Source organism: Hypomesus nipponensis, chromosome 21, assembly GCF_054491055.1.
Source record: "Hypomesus nipponensis isolate SF chromosome 21, ASM5449105v1, whole genome shotgun sequence".
NCBI lineage: Eukaryota > Metazoa > Chordata > Actinopteri > Osmeriformes > Osmeridae > Hypomesus > Hypomesus nipponensis.
The window spans coordinates 10574099-10597995 of record NC_140381.1 but is presented as its reverse complement, the minus strand read 5'-3'; the positions used below and the strand labels follow the sequence as shown (position 1 = coordinate 10597995).

The window sequence follows — 23897 nt, the reverse complement described above, 5'->3', positions numbered from 1 at the left end:
GCATTGTTTTTACGAGAGAGAGAGAGCGAGAGGGAAGAGAGAGGAAGGGTACCCGGATGTACTGTACAGTTTGCACCTCCCCCTACTCCCCTTTCAACCTCTCTCGCTCTCCACACCAACACAACCTCCTCTGCCTCTTCCCCCTCTCTGCGGATCCACAGTAGCTACTGCAGTGAATCCGTCATCCGTCGACTGGAGAGAAACCGCGAAAGAGAGTAAACCGGGTCTGTTCTACAATCAGAAAATCATAGCCTTAATTGATTGTGCAACATTGCCCTGCATTTTACTGTCTTTACGCTTTGAACAAAGACTCAGATCGTCAGAATGGTAAGAAAACCTGTTCATAATAGTATACTAGCGCTAACCAAATGTGTACACAATCTCGTACCGTACGCATGCATAGCACCCAAGGCGACCAGACAGCTCGCTTGCTCTTACGTTCCACCGTTTAGACCAAATGAGTTATGACTTGTTATATTTTTGTGGTCAGTATGCAAATGTTGTGTCATTGTTCAAACAGTGTCATTGTTCTGCTTTAGTCAATTCTTCTCATTTTGAAACACTAATACTGTTCAGAATTATGTTATCTCATTTACATGGTAGAAACCAACCAACTAGCTAGCCAGCTAAGCACAGTGGTAATGGCGCGAGCTTGTGGGGGAAAAGTGAAACATTGTATCGTTTCCCAAGCCGCTAGCTACAATATAGCAATATTGATATATTGTCACTTCTTTGTGTAATCACAAATTACACCATTTGTCAATTTAGACCAAAATTTGGCTTTTGAAACGCAGGTCCAACACGGCTAAGCTAATGCTGGTTACAAAATACAGTATGGACACATTTTCCTGGTTGTTCCTCTGAACGAGAGATCTGAAATGAGTGCGTGAAGATAACAAGTGTTACCGTGTAACACTGTGATCATTGTTATCTATCCAACATATTGTATATATTATGGGTCTAGATTCCATGTATTCATTAAACAATACCTACATTTTGATGTGTGTGTATGTTAACTTTGACTGCATTGATTTAAAGCTGTACTGAACATACGGTTTCTGTTATGTTACTGTACATTGAAAAAAATCCGATTTAAGATTGATTCAGAATGCTCTATAGTTTCAGCTTCAGTATGTATGCATGGTAAATAGAATGCACATTGAGATACCTTCATCTCTTAGGTGTTGTAATTTGTCACAAGTTTATGGCATCATTACAGCTAGTGGCCATTTTGGAAATACTATAAAATTATGGATGGAGGTTTGTCGGCCACATTATGTGAATGCATTTGAATGCCTCATAATATTGAAATGCTGCATTTAGCTCATTGCATCAAGTATTGCTGCGATATCACGTATCTGTCTGTCAAAGCTAGCAAGTATTTAATGTGCGTTTTCTGAAGTGCCAGATATCAATGATGTATTTGGCTGGTCACCAATATTGAGGTAGATAACTTTGAAATGACAATGAAAATATGATAAGTAATGAATTTTTAAGGTACTTTTCTTTCATTAATAACTCCCCCCACCCCACCCCCCGGGAAACCATTTAACAACATATGACAGGTCATGCTGTCATATTGCTCACCAGTAAATATTCTGTTCGGCAAAGAAAATGTTTTGGCATGACATTTGACTATTAGGGCTCACAGCATGAGTCAGATGACTTGTTGTCCTCTAATGCAGATGTTTCAGATAAAACAATGGGAAAATGATTTCAGAAAGAAACTCACCCCACTGTCACCCTACTGTCACCCCCTACTACAAAACACAGTTGTATTTGTAGGACCAGAAGAGTAGCATGATCAGTAGAGTAAAATCATAAAACGAAAAACAAGTATTTGAAGTCTTTGTCGAGGAAAAATGCATGTGAAGTTGCATTGTTGTTTAAGGTGAGATGCAGTACACCTGTGCACGGTTAAGAGAAAAACCTAGCCTTGTACTCAAGCAATTTTAATGGTTTGACTCTTTCAAAACTAGCCTTACCTGCACTCCTGTTGTTTGGTTACTACAAAGATGTGACCTTACACCAAGTAGATGCTGTAATCCTAAACCCTCAATCCACTTTAACTTAATGCTCTATCTTGTGTGGCTTGAAGTCAAAGAGGCAAACAGCTCTCTTGTAGCTTCAACGCTACAGGATTGCAAATTTGAAAACACTAAGGCATATGGACACTTGTATTTTTGTTGCAATGCCATTTTTTCTTCTATCCACTGATGATGTAAACCACAGTATACTCACCAAACACAACACATTGGTCATTGGGAATGGCAAAAGTCACATGTGCTGCAAGGATATTGAGGCCTAATCCCTTGAAATCCTATGGTCATCCCTGCTCTTAAAAGAAACTCACTGCGATAAGGTCTTTCACAGTTGTGGTTTTAAATATTTAATTTAATTTTACTATTTGCATTGCCTCAATTGTTGAATAAGTATCTTTTCCTTCCGCTTACTGTTATTGTTTTCAAAAGGAAGACAGACATGCTTTGAGACTGGATTGGTGGCCATGCATTTGTCTGTGAATGATTACTGGGGATGTGACAGGCTGTGGGGTTGGCAGCAAGTATGAACAGGTCCCCTTACTTAAGCTGTTCTCCATTTATTATGTTAGAAAGGAATGTCCTGTCTGTATGGGTTTGTCTTGATTATTGCTGACGTTGCTTACACACACTGAATGGTGCAGTTTGATTTGAAAGCTTAAAAATATTGAATTGCAGATGACATAATGGTTAACCATATGCTCACTCAAATACTTGCTGTGTTTAAAAAGGATTTCAAACTTGAGGTCTCTTTCAAAGCACCAGTACAATGACATCACCGGATCTTCAAAAGTAGACATATTCACCCCACTCTACCACAGAAGTACAAATCAGGCCTAAAGAAATAATATAACCTAAAGCAATCAACAGAATTCTTTAATGGCGTCCCAGAGAGAACCCCCTCAAGCCGTCTGTAGAGAGATAGATTTACATCAATTTATTGATGAGTTATTTAGAGAACCACGGTCAAACCTATTTGAAATTGAGTTAATGGCGTTTTTGAGTTAATGGCTGGTTAAGGTCTCAGACTTTGTCTAATGAGTAGAGCTACAGCCTCCCTCCCTCAGCCTTTTTCAATTTCTGCATGTCCCACAGAGATGCGGCAATGCAAAGGCAGTGGATTGCCCTAATTTCCAAGGCTGGCAGAATCCAGTTCATTCTGTTGTTCTCATGCATAATGGAGAACGCCACTTCTTAGGGATAAACAGAAGCAGTAGGGCAGTGAGGTTTCAAGTCCTTCCTGACGTTTAAAGGGCAGGACATATAGCCGTCTACACGTTTATATACTACTATATTTACGCAACATTCACAGACTACAGAATACAGCACGATGTGTCAATGTATCTTCTGCATCAAGTTTTTGCCACAATTTCACATATTTGTCAATAGGATGCACCGTTGCTTGAGTGGAGGGACGTGTGGTGTACCGTTTCTTGTGATCATGTCTTCCCATGAGGTTCTCTCGGTTCCTCGAACTGTCCAAATCCATATTTGTGAATGAGTAGGCCTAGGACTTAAACCTTACATTTGACGGTTTACTGATTTTCACAGCAAACAATAGTATTGTTGAAAAGGCAGTCATTCTCACCCATCTTTCTGTCTTCTTTTACAGGGAAATGAAGCAAGTTATCCCTTGGAGATGTGCACACATTGTAAGTATTTGACATGTGGATTGTAGACGTAAAACATTAGCTTTGCTGAAAGGCCTAAAGCCTGAAAACACATCAACCTGACATAATCTGCTTGTCCATTTTGCGCAAATACCTCATCAGTTGCAGCTGTGGTCAGTGAAAGCTGTGGGACTTTTTCGGCCAATGAACATGCAGACTACATTGGCTACTGTCAAACCTTTTTATAGTATATTTCAATTTGCGTTGCAAGCCGTATGACCAAAGTCATGTTTCCAAGCATGACCAGTTAGTTCCACTCTCACGCAAGCACAGAACAAGCTGCCGAAACAATGTGCATAAAGGAAAAAAAGACAGAGAAAGATTGATTACATTATTCATGATTAATAAGGGGAAATCCGGATATTCAAGTCATATTCAAACCTTGATTAACTACGAATACATGGGACTGACCCAATGGCTAGCATTGTTTCTGGTTGAAGGTGGGTCAACTCAAAGTCCAGCATGTACCATAGGCGCTGGCCTCGTGTCTGGGACACTTAAGCAGTAGACAACTGGTGAGAGGGAATGGATTGGAAGGTGATCACGGAGTAGACGGATATATACATCGTCACACGCTACACTGAATTCTTTAGGACTCAACCCTCCCAGCAGCAGTGTGACCCAGTCTCCACGAGCTGCACATAAAGGTCAGTTTCAGGGCTGGTGGGAGAGCCGTATTTATTTTTAGTCCAAGCAATATTCCTTTTTTAATTGGTTTCTCGCCCATCTATTCCCCCCCCCCCCCCCCCCCCCGTGCAATTCCATCTCAAAAAGAACAGGGGGCTACTTAATTAGAATTTCAGTACTGAACTTTCAGGACATACTTCTTTTTGGCAAGTCCCCCTTGGGGATGAATTGCAGCGAGCTGAGTTTGGTTTTGGAGTCACGTCAGCCTCGCCGGTGTCGGGTGTGCATGTGCTGGGTGGGTGGATGGATGGCTGGGGGGGCCACCTCCTAACGAGCTGTTAGGCTAGGTGTCACAGACTGGGGCACCTCGGGGGAGGCCCTCGGTCCGAATTTATGACAACACTTTCAGTCTTCTCACCGTGAAAACGCTGAACAATCTCTGTCTGTCTCAGGCTCGTCCGAGGAAAAAGGGCTCTTTAAGAATCTCAAGGTATTTGTTTAGCTGGAAAGCAAATGTTAACATGTTTGGTTTGTCCAATCGCTCTGAGAAAGACCAAGCCATAACGGACAATTTGGCAAGTTCCCAAACAGTCCTACTTCATAAAGGACTTGATGTCGGCCTCTTGGTGCTGAAGTCTCCTTGGGCATGTGGACGTCTGAACCAGCAGGCAGTAACTTTGCCATTAAAACAAACCTGTGTTTATAGTGTCACGTCTGGGCCATGCACCTGCAGGACTTTCAAAAACAGCAAGACTTTTAACAGGGGCTTAAAATCTCGCCTGAGCTGTCTTTCTCTTGTCAGTCAGTGGATTTCCCCACCGTGGGATATTTTTGGGAGTCTCTCTCTCCCCCCCCCCCCCCCCCCGGAGTAGGGGGTGTGGCAGCTGTTCACCGTGTCAAGAAGACACACAGCCTTAAATCAGCTGTGTGCTGCCAGGGTCTGAAACGCACTGCTCTGGTTCTCTAGTCCAGTTTTTGGAACCCCCCTAAGAACTTAGCGATTGGTCAGTTCTGTTTTCATTCACCAGAGTTGCTAAAACAATACAAATGTAGTATTTGGAAACGCAAAACATCATCTTAGCTGAAATCAGTGTTCAAGGCGTGCAAGTCAAACAGTCTTTCCTTTTTGACGATTCCATATATTCTTTCCCAAACTCTTTAGGGGCTCATGCAACTCCCACAGCCTGTTCACTTGTACATTTTGAGATGTACATTTTGCAAAGCGTGGGCTCTTTCTACCCGTGTACAATTGTTGTCGCTTAGTGACAATATTCAGCATCTGCTTAGAACTTCAGGTACGTCTTGAGGAGTGCCAGTCAGGCATAAAAATGCAGCAGATTACAGCATGCAGGCCTACATTACACGCATAATCAGGCAAAAACCGTCTCAGCCTTAATCAAATTCCCAAGTTCTTCAGTGGACCACCATTTGCATGTAAACGTTGCCTTCCTCCTGCGCCACCGATCCACATTTCGGAGCAAAATGATGAATCCTCAAACACATTAGCTTGAATCGTTCGACACGGCCCCGCATGATCACTGTAAGGATGACCATACAGTTTTGTGTCACTCGATACGAGATCTGACGAAAGCATACACCAACCGTCTCCCCCAGAAATGGCCGATAAGAGTTCTTTATTAGGAACGATTGAGCTTGGGAGTATTTCTGGCCGCTTTGGGAGACAACAGTGCTTTGATGCGCCTCAGTGGGTGCTGCGTTTTTTCCAGTGGGATTGGTGCCGCGACGGGGCCACATGTAGGTGTTGTGTTTCCGCCGCAGTAAATGAAAGAGGGATGGCAGCGCGGCGAGATGGCACTCAGCAGACCCCCTTCACGTAAATGGCAGGCCAGTCACCGCCGCCACATAATCCGCCTCTTGTCTGACACCAACGGGGGTTTTACGTGTGACCGCACTTTATCGGTTGGCAAACTCGTCGAGTGGTTCGTGTGTCTCCGGATGAGCGTGGTTTCGTCAGGTTTATTGGTCTCGAGTGGTGAACATCTAGAATAGTTAGACTACCAGTTAGTTTAACAAGGCTGTCCCAACCTTTGCTAGAGCTTAGTTTAGACACCTCACTGAATGTATGCTGACTTCAGTGGTCCAATTGATTGGTAATCTGTTCATGTGGTAGCTTCACTCTTTTGCTGATTTGGCATGCAATATGGCCATGCAACAGGCTCAGTATCTTTATTTGGGAGGACCTGACGACAGTCTCCTGACTCAAAACTCTATACTCTACAGCCTAACACCATGCAGGCTATTAGCCTGTTTTGCGTGTTACTGATTGAGAGGGAGATAAGGGCCACAGTGCCTTGTTATGAAATCCTATGTGAATGTAACACTTCTCAGTCGGTAGCTCAGCAGTTTGTGAAAAGCTTCTCCGGCTTCTGTCAGCAGCCCTCAGAAATACCCCCCCAAACACACACACACACACCAGCCCCTCCCTTTCTGTATGTTAGCTGGGTTTCCTTGTTGCTAGGGGTTTCCCAAGGGGGAGGGCAGCACCAGCCAGTAAGTGTGTGTACTGTGTGAATGTTTGTGTGATTTCTGAGTGGGTGGGTGTGTGGGTTGACTGGGGTGTGGGGTTCTCTGCCTTGTTGCTAAAAATACTCTCATTTTCTCTCTCCTGTTTGAACTGTACTTCTGGACTAAATTGTATCCTCGCCGGCATATGTTCTAGTTGAGCAAGTGTAATTGAATTATTTTGCTGCAGTTTGGGCCTGCGCCACTGTTGTAATGTTTTCCTATCCACTGGTATGAAGATTGGTGTCCCATCTCTTACCGTCGCTAAGGTCAAACTAAAAGCTATCTCTAAATAACGAGCAACATTTTCAATCAAATGACAAAACATATGTTAATGGACGATTGCCCTTTTTACAGAGTCTTGCTTCCTCTAAAAGCTAAGAAGCATGTTAGCCTAATTTAGCTTTATCCGAAACATCATTCAGGCAATGTAGGAAGGGAGGTTTTTAGGATCATCATTCAAACAAAGGTTCATCATTTCTAGTCAAGTGCCTGCAGAGGTTATTGCACAACCAGACAAAATCACAAACTGTGGATCATATGGAACTAATAAACAACATGCACTGGCCATTACCCCCAAAAATGCCTAGCACCTGTATCTCATTGTATTTCCGTTGTGTATTTCCTTCCAGTGTTGTCCAAACTAAATACAAGAACATACTGTACATTCTCATTAGTTGCAGTAGCTGAAAGGTATGGTGTCAAATATATAGGGAATATGCCCAACTCTAGGATCCTACCCCAAACATTGTTGTTTAAAGTTGCTGTTAATTAGGGTTGGCTCATGATATTTTGTGACTGGAGACACTTATCATTTGAAATTTCTCATGGCGATGGTAGATGTGAAATTTCACATATCTATATAAAGGGATGCGCTGAGTTGTTATGACCCACGCCCCAAACGGAAGATCAAGATAAATGAAACGCACTTACAGTGAGCGCTCCACACTCAACCGCAACGTCACAATAGCGCATTTGATTTACTTTGCACATGCGATACTTCTTTCTTAGTGAGAGGCCGGGCCATTGTTATTTGTTGGGGCACAGAATACGCAGGGATTGTTGGGCTGTGTGACTCTTTAGAGCATCCCACTCGCTTGCGTTGTGGAACATCTAGTGGCAGGCATCTGTTATGACATTTAGATGGGTCCGCTACTTGTCAAGGTTGTCGTTGCGCTGCAGCACCGCTAACTGTCGACAAGAAGTGCAATGGTGAGAACTTTGGGCAGAAGCTTGGTTAACCGGGAGCTATCCTAGGTTATCGGGTTCATGTAAAACACAACCTGGATTACCACCTGTCAAAAAAAGAGATACAACATCCTTTACTCTGATAGGAATTGTACTCATGCTTTTATTTTTATTGACATATTTATTGTTGGCCATAGTGTGCACTAACAATGTGATATGTACATGTCTGCTGTATATTTGTTTATCATTTTGTTTAAATGTTACTAGTTTAACAGCCAAATGGGATCCTTGTTATAAGTGGCTTAGTTGTTATTAGTAGTATTCATTGCAAAACTGTACTTGACGAGTAATTTAAACTTTCAATGCTGCGTTGCTTTACTAAAACATGCCCTAAAGACCGATCCATTCTGCACCAGTTTCTAATATTGAAATATGTTTGAGACAGCACCCAATACTTAAGACAAATAATTAGCCTACTCAAAACAACATACTTAACTACACACATCTGATACGGGATTGCTAAGTAAAGGGCTCCTGATTGATGTAAAGCACCCTCGTTGGACAGACCCATTGGCAAAGCCAGAGGAGTGGTCCAAGATAAGATCCTGTCTAGCTCTCTTACGGATTCCCTCAAGCCCATCTAGTTGGTGTGTGCGCACGTTACGATTAATGGATATCAGTCGAGTGATTAGTGTGGAAAGGAGGTGTCACATGACACGCTGCAAGGGCTTACAGTTGGGGAACTGCGAGGTATGTTAGCTCAAGGTTCAACCTAAAGTACTCTAGAAAGCTGCAACTTGGGACAACTATGGCCAACACGCACAAGAAATCGGGTAAGATTCCTTCCGGCTCGGGTAAATCGTATCTAAAGGCAGCGAAGGGCCATAACACCAGATGTAAGTGGACAGCCGGCCGATTTACCCCCCCACCCGTATGTGTCCTGTGTGTCCTTCCCTCTGTGGTAAAACTGTGGTGGTAGTAGTTGATAACTTAGCAAGTGACCTACCGGACCTACCTATGAGTCTTGAGTTTTTCCTCCACTGTCAAGTAATATGTCTGATTTGAACTCTACCCTTCCCTCTGTATCTCTCCCTCTTCTATTTCAGTTGATGCTGATGAGATTAAGAGGCTAGGAAAGAGATTTAAGAAACTCGACCTAGATAACTCTGGCTCCTTGAGTGTTGAAGAGTTTATGTCCTTACCGGAACTCCAACAGAATCCCCTTGTACAGCGAGTTATTGATATATTTGACACCGATGGCAATGGTGAAGTTGACTTCAAAGGTAGGTCTTTTGAAGTGGTAATTGCTGTATCTCATACAGTTTTAATGCTTTTGTTTATCCTTTCCTCAATTGATGATGATGGAATGTGTTGCATGTACTGAGGCCTATTTTAATAAGTCTACTTCACGATTGAAAGAGTTGTCTGTTTTAGATACTGTTCAATATTTGTCTATTGATATTATGTTTTACACACAGTATGCAGATAATATATATAAAGAAGATGTACACTTGCAAAATACTTTGTTTTGCCCATGGGCATTTTCCTCGAAGGAGCCCTCCTTCCCCTCTGTCTTAATCTGAGTGAATAAGCCGAAGCGTTTTACATGCTCTCACTTCCATTGCATTAGTAGTTTATGTGATGGGATATTGTTTGGCAGAATTCATCGAGGGTGTCTCCCAGTTCAGTGTCAAAGGCGACAAGGAGCAGAAATTGCGCTGTAAGTATCATGCGAATAATCACCACAGATGTTTTACAATTAGGGGGACATTGCAATGAAAGGCAGCAAGGTTTTTAGATGCAAGTAGAACATATGGATTATCATGTATGTATCAAATGTCAAATGTTAACAATACTTGCTGCAATTGTGGTTTGGTTACATTTAGAATTCACTAGCACTTGCTAAAGTAGTTTAGCGTTCCAACCTCGAATGTCTGCACTGGCACCTAAAACAACACTGCCAGGTGGAATTTCAATGTATTTCCATATCTACCAACACAGTGCACGATTAAAACTTCCTATTGAGAAAAAAATACTAAGAAAGCATTAGGGTGAAGAAATTAATATTGAAAAATAAATTGCTTTGTTATAAGGATTAATTACACAAGCGCTCGTAAAATGTTTAGCTTATTAACAGGGCTTGACAAAAAAAATATGAATACACAAATACTGTGTACTAAATCACCTGATGAATAGACCTTTTAGGGATAGATGTCGGAAACAGTTTGCCAATTTCCTCTTGTTCACAGTTGCCTTCAGAATCTACGACATGGACAAGGATGGCTACATATCCAACGGTGAGCTCTTCCAGGTCCTGAAGATGATGGTGGGGAACAACCTCAAGGATACCCAGCTTCAGCAGATTGTCGACAAAACCATAATTAACGCAGACAAAGACGGTGACGGGAGAATATCCTTTGAAGAGTTTTGTGCGGTGAGTAGATTAAATCGAAATATATAATCAGTTACCTCAATGAAGTCAAAATTACTATATCGGTAGCACATTTAAAGACAATGACCTCTACTGCTTTGAATTACATTTGACCAATGTGTTCTGTCTTCCTTAGGTGGTGGGCGGATTAGACATACACAAAAAGATGGTGGTGGATGTGTGACCGATTCGACGAGCCCCTTGCAACCTTTTTTTCGCTTTTTTCTCCATTTCTGAGGATCTGCTCAAGCAAACGCGTCGTCCAGCAACGCTCTCTGTGTATTTTCAATGGAAGTATTTTCTCTGTGAAGCCACCTTTTTTCCAACCTGAGCCTTCCGAAGCCAACCTTTTTAAGTGTTATTGAACATGAATTCTATCAATAACCCGGTGTAGCACTTTAAAAGCTAAAGGACAGCTTTTTATCGTTGAGCGAGCATTTCAGTTTGGTGGAGGAAGGGAGGAAGGTTAATATAATTGTTTTTGAGGCAGTTGGGATTTTTTTATATTTATTTTGGTCTTGTCTTTTTTTTTTTTAAGAAAGTATATCTTGGGGGATGTTTGTAGTTAGCTGTTATGTAACTTGATGTACTTGATTTCAACACAAACATAAAGCATGAAGTGCCAATCAGAACATGTTAATGATAAAACAGTTGAGTATATGATCTATATCTACTGTTAAGATTTGGGAGTACTGCTTTTTCTAGTGCAAGCTGCACAATTCAACTAGTTAAATTTATTTTTCAGGTGTAACGTGTTTTCTTCTATTTTACTTAACTTGTTTATTGTAAACATTTTAGTTTCCGATAATGTAAGACACATTTTGTAAAAAAAAAATACACAAAAAAAACAACAGCACAACAGAGGGGGATTGTGCTCTATAAATGTTTATATTGTCAGGGACTACTATTGTCTTGCTTTATGAGATACAAAAAGTAGTGAAAGAGTAAAATATATTTTAATTTCTGCACACAAGCTTATGGTTTACTGCGAATGCAAGTCTTTTTTGAATCACGGGCTGATTATGTGAATAGTTTTCACTATAGAAAATGACCTATCCCCAACAATGTGCACATTACAATCAAGCCAGTGGCATACAATTGCAGGCAGTTTTAATATTCTGTATTTATTGCTTTCAGCCAAGATAAACGGTTTTCTTGTTGTAACATGTTACAAGATAGATCAAATAGCTTACAGACTATCATGTAATTAGAGATAATGCTGTTTTCAGTTGTGCATAAAAAGTTTAAGCTTGCTTGAAAATTGTTTTATTTAAACTGCAGGCAGCGTTTTGTTCAGGTAATTTAGCTACAGGTTAGGCTAGGCTTGTTGTTAGGCCGACATTGAGGGCTGCCGCATAGGTTGAGATTAAGGGGAGTTACTCTCAACTTCTAAATGTCATCTTTACAACATTGTTTATTTTGTATCAAGAAAACATTTAATTTGGTTTAGAAAACATTGTATTGAGTCAGTGGAAATTGTTAGAGGCCTTCCTCTCCCTCCCCGCCTCCGACCATTTTCTATTTGTGTTGAGTATTCTTGATAAAGATGCAACCAAGTAGAGCGTTTATTACCAAGCCACCACATTTTTTTTACACAGAGATGGGGAATACGACCGAACAAGACTCTCTCTTACATTTATGGAAGTTAATGTATTCGATGTGTGCTCCGCTTTTGATCATTCGAATGCTACTGCGCGGGGAGGTGTTTGAAGTGCGCAATCCCTATACCGTGCGCACACACACGACCGCTCGTGCCGCTGTTTCTTTAATGGAGTGCTGCACGATGATGGCTCTTATCTGTTCCTGAAAGGCCCCAAAGTCTTGTGATGTGCTTGCATGACATGGAGGGTTTTTCTCTTTATTTTCCTGTTTCTTTGTGCATGTAGATTCCGTTTTTATTTTGAAAAGCTCCTCTTGTTTACATATGAATAGTAATGTTAATATATTATAACATGAATGAAAATGACATATACATGGATGTTGCCAAAAAGAATTGGTGAAAAAAATATGGAAATGACTAAAAGTAAATCCACTACATGTAACTGTTATAACAACTATAATCTTTTGGATCTGTGTGTCACTTTGATTCCAGCAAAGCTTCACTTATGCCCCAAGTCAACTGCCAGATGCTTTTTTTTTTTCAAGGGGAAACCATGTTTTTCTTCCTTTCTTTAATTTGTATTATTTTGAGTTGAATTGTTTTGTACAGATATTTGTTATAGACATAGTAATAGTGCTCCCTCCCTATTATTTTTTTTTAGGTCAGTGCTAAAATGTCAGTTTATTGGATGAAAGGGATATAAAGGTGTACATTGATTATGGAGTATTAGGGTGGAGGCATGACGGTTTCAGTCTTAGGTTTTACTTTTCCTCTTTCCATCTCTGCATGCTGCATCATATGCTGTGGGAACCATTGAAACTTCATACATGAACATAAGAAATAAACAATTTGAAAGTTGTTACTGATGTCATATATGGCATGACAATGTACATTTAAATGTGTAGTATACGCCTGATAAGCATATGGATGGATAATCATGTTGTTGTTATGCATCAAATTGTCCACTAGATGTCATTATAACAATATATTTTGAGGAATGCCAAAGCGCTAGTTCATCCTCAGTGTTTGGGAGGTGTTTTATCTGGGAGTGTGGTCCAAAGTAAATTGGCAATGGCAATCACATTTGAATACACCAATATACCTTTAATATGAGTTATTTATTCTGTCAAATTAGTTGTGTACCTAGTGTATAAAATATTTGAATCCTGAATAGCAAATTCACATCTAGATAACTTTTTGTCTAATGGTACAGATTTATTTAGACTAATTATAGGACCATAAGCTAGAGTTGTGTGTCTTTTAACACTTGCTGCGTGGAGATTTTTTTAAAATCCCCTGAAGTTCTGGGTTTGATTTCAGACTCAAGGGCAAGGAGACCGATTAACATTTGTAACCAGATAGCCTTATTTTACTGTACTTCATGAAACCAATTTTAGCTCATGTATGTGTTCATACATACATCACCAGTAAACTAGATTCCCTTCCATAGATAACGTGTCACTGTTTCCTGAATGGTCCTAATTAAGCTCATGCAGAATGTGGCCAGTTGTGCCCGTCACTGCCACTTAAAACTCCCATTTGTATTCCACCCCGCCACACATGGACCTCCGAAGACTGCCATTCTCATGGAACCTGCTCATCTGTTTGTGATTTGGACTTCAGCAACTCTCCAGATTTATTTTCACACAGCCCAACATGAAAGCCTGACCGACCAACTTCAAATATGCAATTTTAGCTCTCCAAATAATCTGCCATCATGGCTGAAACTACATAAATACAATTATTGAAATTATGTATTTTCTCACACATTTCAGTTCAACTACGGGGATTCCTTTAAGTTAGGGTCTGCATTGTTTAAGTGTAGTAGATTCAGCTCTTTCCACTTTACCTTATGTCATTTGCATCAACATGCCATTGTTACAAGTAAAAGGGCCCAATGTGAATGTGTTACCAGTAAATGTGGGCCCATAAAGCAATTAGGTAACTTAAACTGCAGGGGGGATATATGTACAGTTGAAGCAATGCAGACCTGGACTGTCCATCTAGGTAAGGACACTTACTGGGGCACCCTTGTCTCAAGACACAAAACTTGATACACACCCCTGGTCTATCTTGAAGACCTTTGTACTGTAGAAGAACCAAAGCGAATTTCTGGCTCAGGTTACTGCATATGGCCAGCCAGGGAAAGGGACAGCAGGGGTAAGAATGAACTCCAGACATCCAGCAGTAACACTAGCATGGGGGAAAATCTGGCTCATTTGTACAGATGTCATGATCAATTCCTCTGAGGTGTGAACAGCTTAAACCAGAGCAAGTAAACCAGGGCATGACTCAGTGCTGAAGGATATATCCAAGAAAAACTGGCAATCTAGAAAATGTAATTTTAAAATGAACCAAGCATTAGAGAATCTTATTTGGTGGGACTTTTTGGAATATAGTTTGAGGTGAAAATATTTTGGATGAAGGTCTACTTAAAATGGTCATGGATTCTAAAATGCTTTCACATAAGAATCATAGCAAACATTTGTGGTAGATAATACTAAACATTTTGAGAAAAAAACGACAACAACTGTGTATTGGCAGTCTTTCAATACATCCATTTACTGAATGTCAGTCAGGATAGGCAAACTATTGGAACCAAATAACAGACCTTATACCATACTGTAAATATAGAGCACTCCCTTAACAATACATGTTTACTGTTAGGAACATGTTCTGAATTCAACTCCAGCTGAGCCTTATGTGGTTTTGATTACCAGTTCCACAGATCTTCATACGGCCCAATCGCTTTCAAAATTGTTTATTAAAACAAATTCAGCTCTGTAATGAAAGTTCCCTCATAAATTCTTAGATCCTATGACTGTCCAGAACCGGTTTTATCAAATTATCAGTATGTTTCTTTGCAGTACATATAGGGTAAATAAAGAATGGTTTGATTTAAATCAATAAGAGGTACAGCCTAGTTAAGAATGAATTATTCAAATGCTTATTTTTCAGTCTTTTACTGGAAAATGTTTAAACCAATATAGGGCATACATTTGATGTCATGTACATTTTGCAAGATAACAATGTACTTTGCAATGTAAATTATACCATACAGGGACCAAATGACTTGCAAGTGTTCACATTTACAATGAAATAGCAAGGATAAAACATTTATTTAAAATAATAAGTTATTAATCATCACAAGCAAAGCAATAGGAATCATGGATGAAGAGACTGGGCAGAGATATTCAAAACTGAATTTCAAAATTCTTACAAATATTCCCTTTTTAACTTTCCAACTGTTGCATTAGAGGTCTGACCTTTGACAAGATAATTGGTACCATGTGTAGAGGTATCAGTCTCCTCACTGATTGGAAAGGGTATAATTAATGAAAAGCTGTGAATCGGAGGAAAGAACAGTTCATTTAGAGTTCAAGGCAATTCTCAGATAACTTCACCTCATCTTAAGGGGTTGTTGGTGGCTACGGAACAGTATCTGAAACCCACACTTTCAGCCATCTTGTTTTAGGTGTCAGGTGGGCCATAAAAGCATTCTCATCCTTGAGGCGTGTCATATAAGCAGACAATATGACTGCAGATAACGGCAACATTATAAGAACTGGCTGGGCCTTGAAACCAACACTTTCATAGCCAAAACACATTGTTACCTAAACTTGGCAAGAAAGCATTGTTAATAATCTTTACAAATGGAGAAAACTGAATAATGAAACAACCGAAAGACAATGGCAGTGTGATTAAGCCAGGGAGATTGCATCTCGGTGCCACTGATTTGCAGCTATGTGCCCGGACTACAGTTACACACCTGTCTGGTGATAACGCGACTCGCCTTACACACTGCCCCAGCCAGGGGTGGGTATCTCTCTCATCAGACAGCTGCCAGCCTACTAATGAAGGGACCTGACGAGTCCGTCCGGACGGGTTGACTGCACAGGCCAGGCTTCTGGGCCAGGTGCCCCAGAGAACTCCTCGGGTGACATTGTAATATAGTGTCTGTAGAGTGTGCGTGGGACTGTTGCTTCTGACATTGAACTACAGCATTTTCCTGATATTGTCCCGCACTGTGGGAAGGTTGCAGGGTAGACTATGACTCGCCTAACCGCTGTGAGTGTATATTATCTATATAATGAAATGATAAATGAAGCCAGTCAAAGTAACTGAAGTGGCGCCAAAAAACGTCCGACTCTCCTCTTAGGGGCCAGATCCTGTAACTCCCATGGTGCAAACTGATACTGGACTGTAGCTGAAGGATTCATATTGTCCCCTGTTACTGGAGCCTAGAAAAGTTCAGGTCTCTACTTCCACGCTCTTCTAGGTGCACATGTGTTGCAGGAGGAAGAGCTATACGATACTCGGTACCCCGGCGCTGTTCGTCTTGTTGTGTTTGACTTTAATCAGGTGTTCATAGTAAGTGGCAGTTGTTGTCTGGTCATTTGTTTCTGTATTCTAGTGAGGAGAGAGACTTAAATTGAAAGGGCAGAACCAGTCTCAGTTACAGACTTGGCGGGCCACACTAGATGTCACCACTGTACAAAAGTTGAGGCAATAATTACACATCCCAATATTTATTTTAAATAATTAAATCATTTAATTGAATATTGACTGTTCATTCACAGCTGAGAAAATACCCTATTTTGTTAAATAAAATCTGTATACCACTTTACAGGCTGTGTCATTATTAGAAGTAATGACATCATTATAAAAAAATATGAAAAAACATGACAACAACAACAATAAATGAAACTGCAACGCCTTATTAATTTAACCAACTGAAAACAATGTCCTGTTTGTTTATCTTTTTGCCATGTCCAGTAATATAAACAAGAAATAAACAGTCTGATGAGAATCTAAATAGATCTACGAAAATAAAGATGATTTATCTTACTTAAGGTTGTATCATCAAAACTTTGGCAGGAATATAGATCAAAATGTGATGGGATGGACTGAGCAACTTAAAGGACTGGTACCGAATCTTGATCTTAGTCAACAACAAGTAAAAACAAATAACAATCTCCAGATGTTTGTTGGGTCAGTGTTTTCAGTCTATGTGGACCCATACCAGATGACCAGCCATGGCTCCTTTGTATGTCAATTCTGAAAGACTTTAGAATGCTTAAGTTGGATTTCATGTGCTTGTAGATTACTTAATGGGGGAGCACTTAGGTTCTGGGCAGCTTGCATCCGTTGACGTCTCCTGGCAATAGCCTGCTGTTTCTTCTGTTCAATCTCTGCCACTGAGCATTTTTCATCCTTCTCCGGTTGAATGCCCAAGATAACTGTATAAAAGTGGATGGGTTAGCAAAGGTGTTGTACCATCATGGCACTGAGAGAATTCTAGGCAGATTATAACGTAAAGCTTTAACCTATCAATTAACTTACTTTCCTTTGATTTAAAATTGGGGATATTAGTCATATATCTATGTGGAATCACACACTTCCAACAGTTAATACTTTTTGTGAGATTTGTACTGCCTACCGTTAGTGTTGGTTGAAGACGTGACAGAACTGGACACACAGCCAGACGGTCTCTTGAAGGTGAACTGACCAGAGTTTTCAGATGCATTTACACGAGCCGCAGACGCTGTCCCTGTCTCATTCCCAAGCCACTGGCGATTGGTTGTGCTCCCAGTTAGGTAAGTGCTTTTAGTACATCTATATGGCTCTGTTCCACCATGGTTCTGCAGCATAAAGGTGGAGTTGGATGTAGATTTCACAATAAAGTCGTTGCCCCTTTGCTTCTTACAGCCACTAACACCAGGAAAGGGTTTTTGAGATGAAACTCTGTTCTTTTGGAGAGGGTAAATGCCACTAATTCCAGGGGCCAACAGTGAATTTGTGGCAATGTTGGGATTCCTTGGTTGTGCCGGCAGATTTGGGGGATTTACATTGTAAATGCTACGACTTGGAAGGACGCTGGCAGGTTTTTGGTTTTGTACCTGACTGGTTGGCTGAAAGTACTTGATAGGAGGGTCCTCCACACTCTGCACCTGGCTCTCAAGATCTTCACACACTTCACACAGCAAGTCATCGTCACCATCTTTGTCGTCCCAAACATCATCCAACGCAAAGAATGAATCCAGGTCATCCTCAGGAATACAGTTGTCGTAACTGAAGGCTGAACTGTCTTCTTCATTCACTTTCTTCTCTTCTGGCTTCTGACTTGAATTAGTCTGCGACGGTTTTGCTGGACAAGATTTGGTGGAAGTAGATGTGCTGGTAGGAGTCCATGTACTTTGATGAAACAATGGTGCTTGTGGCCCTGGTTTTATTCCATTTGAATGGAGCTCCACGGTTTGCTTACCGTGGGAACCAGCTACTGTAGAAATAACATTTGCATGTGAAAGAGTACTTGATTTACATTGTTGAACTTCCCTGTACTTCCCTGGTTTGACCAACTCTGAAGCAGACCCTATCTTTGCTGGTGCCTCTGTGAAGATATTGACTTGGAAATGAGGATTTGCTTCAAGCCTGAAGGTTGTTCTGTTTCTCGCAGCATTAACTGGCTTTTCCGACACAGCTGGTTGGAGATCACCTTTTTCTTTCTGCAACCTCTGACATTCATTATTGGCTATTGTTGAGGGAGGAGTACTACTGGTTTTAGATTCATTTGATTCTCTTTGCATTGAACTATGCTTAGAAGGGGCAGAGCCAAGATGATTTTGGGTCATCTCAAAAACAAACGATTCATCCAGCAAATCATCATTTCCCCAGTCATCGTCAAAATCCCCATGCATCGATCCATGTTTGACATGAGGCGAAGAACTGACGGGTGGCACAACACTATGTCCTGAATTTGTATCTTTCCCAGGAATAACTTTGGAGAATGCAGTTGGAACCGTTTTCATTTCCAATGACCGAGCTAGAGAATTCTGACTAAAATTGCCGCTTATCTGTTGAGTTGGCGCATTGAACAGAAAAATCAAGTCATCCTCCATATCTTGATCTGGTGGTAACAGGTCGGGAGACTCTCTTACATTTGTTTGTAGAGCTGATGGTGCCTTTTCAGGGACTCTTTTACTTACTAATACTGAAGGCTGGCACTTTTCACCATCAAAATAAAACATGTCTGAAATTACACTCTCATTGTGCATCTGAACATGCTCTTCATCTTGCCGTAACATGTTAAAATCAAACTGTTTTGCCAGCTTAATGAGGTCATCTACTCCATTTTGCCTGTGTAAAAATTGAAATAATAAGGCATTTTAACATAATTTGAACCTGGTCAAGATCTTGAAAGATCAGTATCTCCATATGTATTAGGAATATAACTCACCTTGGGGATTTCCTTTTGGGCTTTGGCTGCTCTACTTCAGGAGTGCAGGGAATGGCACTGTCTCCTATCCACTGTTGCAAGGATGACTCAGGAACCACAGGTCTCCCCTGCTACATTAAAGAGAACCCACTGACCACATGAATTGTTTAGACAGTTTTACAGTTTAGAGACAGTTTTTCAGTTCTCCTATATTGGCCCAAAAGGGTGAAGTTGTATTGGGTTGCCTCTTGGTATGAAATTAGCTGTATAAATAAAGGTGGATTTTGACATTTGATTGTGACCATATGCTTTTAGCCATCATCATCAGCAATGCCTATCACAAGCAAACAGATCTCTTATAATATGATTAATAGGAGATATATATAGGATGTTATAGAAGATATCCTATAACAAGATTAGCCTATATCTCCAATATTATTTCAAATGTTATGTTGTACATGTAGTCTCATTCAAGGAATAAAGCATGCATTTGGTATGCAAACCTTGGGAGCAATCCTGTTGACAATATCTGAGATGTTCACGATTCCAACATTTGCAGAATACTTCTTGCCTCTTCTGTCTAGATAGAAACACCACGCAAATGGTATCAATTAAACAATAAACATTATGCGGCAACACTCCTTCACAGCATCTCATGGTCCTCAAGTCCCCTGCATGCAACGGTGTATTTTATGTCAGTTAAAATAAAGAAGTTGAAGGTTACCTGCTCTGATGGGAGGGGGAGATGTTGCATCCCAAATGATATCCTGTTGAAGTTCCGATTCATTTTGAGGCGACTCTGCATAGGTGTATCTTGACCTTGACACTCGAGTTGGTGTCTTGAAAACTGGTAATTAAATTAATGGAATTGTTATTGTATCCCTGGGGTAAAGTACTGGTTAGCAAATGGTTTTAACTTTCAGGTTAGCTGTCTGGTTTAAAGTGAATGAAGTTTCATAGCTGTTCGCTAGCTAGCTAGCAAGCTGAACTTGTCTGTATAATCAAAACAACCGTCTTGCCCAACATACACTATACATCATGCACTGGGTAAAAGTATACTGTACCGTTATGGCAGTAATTGGGAGAATCAAGGGGTGGTTGTCGCTGTGTTTGTCTCAGGCTTCTTCTCAATATAGTTGTTTGGGTTTCAGCTGTCGAAATGTCTACTTTGCACTCAGTGCTTGCTGTCACACTCGCCGTAGTACCACTGTATTTTTTACGTTCTGTCATGTTGGTAAAGTAAAATAATTGTCTGTCTGCTTCAGCAATTAAATCTAACAATATCTATACAAAACACATTTAATTTGATCGCATTGATAACTAAAAGCGAAATAATTTATTAAGAACAGTATTCAAAACATCGCAACAATTTGAACTTTCCGCCATTTTGCACTTCCCATCGTTCAGTTCGACATTTTCGGCAGATGGCTGTGTTGAAAAGCGTACATCGTGCGTTACAGCCGCGCAGCCGAGCGCAGTTTCCTAGGACCCAGTTGCATACTGATCGTGCAAGGCATGCGACAGAATGGCATTAGTAACAGCTGTACCCATTTTCAAGAAATCCTTTAAATATTCCCACACTTTCAATAAAGCAGTTGATAATATATCTCTGCAAGCACATTTTGGGCTCTTACCACATTTGTTTAATCGATTTAAAACAAAATAACCTTATATTTCTGTTTCACCTTATATGGGCCTCATCAGACTCTTTTACAGAAAAGGCTGGAGGCAGTAACTGCTGCAGCTTGGTGAAAAGTCACAGAAACACCCTGTGTCACACCAAATGCGAACACTCCGCAGAAATGATAGTGAGATGAAAGAGCAGGGGCCATAGGCTTGTCACTTCCAATTTTGGTATGAAGCCTCAAACCAATAGCTGGCATATCCCTCAGTGGCCTCTTTTGTTGCAAATTCTCGAACAAAATGTCATTTGCCTTGCAGGGAACACCATGACAGCAGAGGAAGCCCCCACACAACGAGGCACATTATTTGTTTGACTGCCCATAGGTGGTTGGTCTCAACTGAGGAATGAGCTCATTTGAGTTTGCTGAGGTACAGCAATTGCTGTAATCGTGAGGAACACATTACAGACAACAGTTGCAGCTCAGCTAGGGTTGTTTGTGGAAGGGGTCTTCTTGAATGTTTTGTCAATAGTGGTGACAAGCTCATGGAGAACGAGTATGGACCTAGGCATGCATTCCAGCATATATAAGATTTGGATTTCTGTATGGCAAAACAGGCATGTTCTAGACATAACGCAGATCGTGAAATATTCCACCAACCCTGTTTCTACTTAATTGTGAGTGTGTTTACATACTCGCAAGGCTCCAACGAGGGTGGAGTAAGTTATGTTTCCCCTGCCGATTTTGGACTGTGACGAAAATGGAGCATTCATCAACGTCCCTTCAGCTTGACATGCCTTACCACTGAACTGGCTCGTGGCCAAAGACAGATATGCACAATATTTCATGGCGAGTGCCTTCGAATAGAATACCCTGCTGTGCTAAAGAAAACATTGTGTTTCTATGCACTGAAAAAGAATCCATCGTGAAACTGTCAAGGAAGAAAAGGTATCTACCTGGTTTTTGCATTAAAGTGGCATAATGGTGAATGACTTGCTACAATCAAAAGCATTGTTGGTCTTTGAAATGTGATCCAAGACAATGGAGCAAGCTCTTATAAAGAGGCTCAGTCATTTTAGGGTACCAGATTTTAGCCTTGTGTCAGATGCTGTGTACAGTAATCTCAACCATCAATCATCATCTACTTGGATGTGCCAGCGATCCTTTAGGGGCCTAATAAGAGTATGTGTCATGATCCACAGGTCACTGTAACTCATACATGACTCTTGAGTCACAGAGCAAATTTGTCAGTGTCATGTGAACCCTTACTCAACAGATAGGGTTCCTTTGTTTTTAGCAACATGTGTTTAACTTCCTAAGCTTTCAGTGTACCAAAGTTTACATGACACATACGCATTAGAAGGAATTTCCACTTGCAATGGCATCTTGACGTTTGTCATCGGTACCACCCTCTCTGCGACTTTGAGTGTCTAAAGAACATACTTGTGTATAATCGTTTGTCATGCAAGCTAAAAACCATTGTCTATTATATTTGAATCCACAGCCCTGGTCTCAGTTCAACCTCAACTAAAGAGCCATTCACCTCACAAAGCATATCAACATGATCAACATTATGATCTCTGTGGATCAGATTTATTTTTTGTTCACTGTGATGACTTGTTTTTGTTTCTCCTGGTATTATTTTACCCCATCTCCAAGAAACTGTCAGTGTTTCCTCCCTATTCCTTCTTTAACCAAAAAATGCCTGGAGGTAATTGTGAGGAAGAGGGTGCTCCAAAAAAGACAGTGTAGCCTGAACTGAGTTTGTGGTTCGCTGCCTTTGGGAGCGCTGGAATTTTTCGATAAATGGAAAAAGGTCTGCTTTGACGGCATTTATACAGGAACATTCAGCCTGAAATGGTGTCATCCAGAAGAATAGAACTCAAAGTGATCCAGAATAGAGATGTCCTAATTCAAAACAGTGGGGCCATTGCTTAACTACAGAGAGACAAGAGAGGGAGTGTTATTTGGAAAGTATTTCTTGTGAGTGTGAAGTTCTTTTTCAGAGAAAATGAAACTCAATGGAACATGGGTGTTGGCCGTTGACTTGACAAAGATGCCACATGGAGCAGAGAAAGCGACCAAACAGACATGATGTCATTGGCCGCGTCCAATGTCATCCTTTAACTTGAAGAAGTCCTTTTTAACAGTGGACGATGTGCAGAATTGAAATCTCCTGGCAAAACTTGAAAAGGACACTAAAGCTGCATCATTTACCATTTATGGACTCTGCACTTGAAATATGTTTCGAAAGCACAGTCTCCCCCCCCCCCCCCCCTTCCGATTTCCACTTCAACACACACTTTAATGTGCGCAAATGACTCCAGTTACGGTTTCATTACCGGCCCATAAATTATATGTTAAGTGGCTCAGTCAGCTCCATCTGAAAGTGGTCCAAAAAGTTGCCCTCAAAAAGTGCCCACTTACTCGCTTCAATGTAAAGTGTGCGTGTGTTTAGGTTGGGTTTAATACAGCATTTATTGCCACTGACTTTTCCATTGTAATGTGTGTCAGATGGCCCCAGCCCTTTAATACTGCCTCTCTCAGGCCCATAACGTTGCTGCTGTGAGGAAAGAGATGAAACCATCCTGTCAAGAGGTGCCCAAGATGTCCAACCATCCTTGGAAATGTGCTTCCTTCATGCAAACTTTGCAGGCACAGGAACTGCTTTATTGTGGTTAGCTACGAGAGAGAGAGAGAGAGAGAGAGAGAGAGAGAGAGAGAGAGAGAGAGAGAGAGAGAGAGAGAGAGAGAGAGGGAGAGGGAGAGGGAGAGGGAGAGGGAGAGGGAGAGGGAGAGAGGGAGAGGGAGAGAGGGAGAGGGAGAGGGAGAGGGAGAGGGAGAGGGAGAGGGAGAGGGAGAGGGAGGGAGCCTTAACTAAAACTGAGCTTTTTCATGGTTGGACTTGTCCTCCAGCAGGGCTAGCAACAATAAAATGGAACTGCTGTGTTTGAGGGCTGGGAAGCTTAGTTAATTAATGT

At 41.0% G+C, this 23897-nt stretch overlaps 2 protein-coding genes across 3 annotated transcripts; one reads left to right on the top strand and one right to left on the bottom strand.

Moving 5' to 3' along the window:
• The first annotated feature begins 103 nt into the window (after positions 1-103).
• ppp3r1b (protein phosphatase 3 (formerly 2B), regulatory s1ubunit B, alpha isoform, b) lies at positions 104-12936 on the top strand. Its single transcript, XM_084685788.1, has 6 exons — positions 104-327; positions 3652-3691; positions 9154-9330; positions 9708-9767; positions 10297-10481; positions 10615-12936. The coding sequence occupies exons 1-6, from the start codon at positions 325-327 to the stop codon at positions 10660-10662; spliced, it is 513 nt and encodes a 170-aa protein (XP_084541914.1). The 5' UTR covers positions 104-324; the 3' UTR covers positions 10663-12936.
• A 3673-nt stretch (positions 12937-16609) lies between these two features.
• On the bottom strand, positions 16610-20701 carry etaa1a (ETAA1 activator of ATR kinase a). 2 transcript variants are annotated; one of them, XM_084684784.1, is made up of 6 exons: positions 20359-20701; positions 20019-20141; positions 19798-19874; positions 19316-19425; positions 17519-19215; positions 16610-17318 (listed from the first exon to the last, which is right to left on the bottom strand). In XM_084684784.1, exons 1-6 carry the CDS (start codon positions 20522-20524, stop codon positions 17131-17133), a joined length of 2361 nt encoding a protein of 786 aa, XP_084540910.1. In that variant the 5' UTR covers positions 20525-20701; the 3' UTR covers positions 16610-17130. The 2 variants fall into 2 exon arrangements, with proteins under 2 accessions (XP_084540910.1, XP_084540911.1); XM_084684785.1 differs by having other exon boundaries at positions 19316-19422.
• Between the last annotated feature and the right edge of the window lie 3196 nt (positions 20702-23897).

What these genes read in the sequence shown, in the direction of transcription:
- etaa1a (XM_084684784.1), bottom strand. Translation starts at nt 20,524, where the DNA reads ATGACAGAACGTAAAAAATACAGTGGTACTACGGCGAGTGTGACAGCA. An exon ending in TCCCCCTCCCATCAGAGCAG is followed by an intron (nt 19,875 to 20,018) that starts GTAACCTTCAAC and finishes GTTTCTATCTAG; the next exon opens with ACAGAAGAGGCAAGAAGTAT. An exon ending in GTCTTCAACCAACACTAACG is followed by an intron (nt 17,319 to 17,518) that starts GTAGGCAGTACA and finishes ACTTTTATACAG; the next exon opens with TTATCTTGGGCATTCAACCG.
- ppp3r1b (XM_084685788.1), top strand. An exon ending in CAAGGAGCAGAAATTGCGCT is followed by an intron (nt 9,768 to 10,296) that starts GTAAGTATCATG and finishes TCTTGTTCACAG; the next exon opens with TTGCCTTCAGAATCTACGAC. An exon ending in CCTTTGAAGAGTTTTGTGCG is followed by an intron (nt 10,482 to 10,614) that starts GTGAGTAGATTA and finishes TGTCTTCCTTAG; the next exon opens with GTGGTGGGCGGATTAGACAT.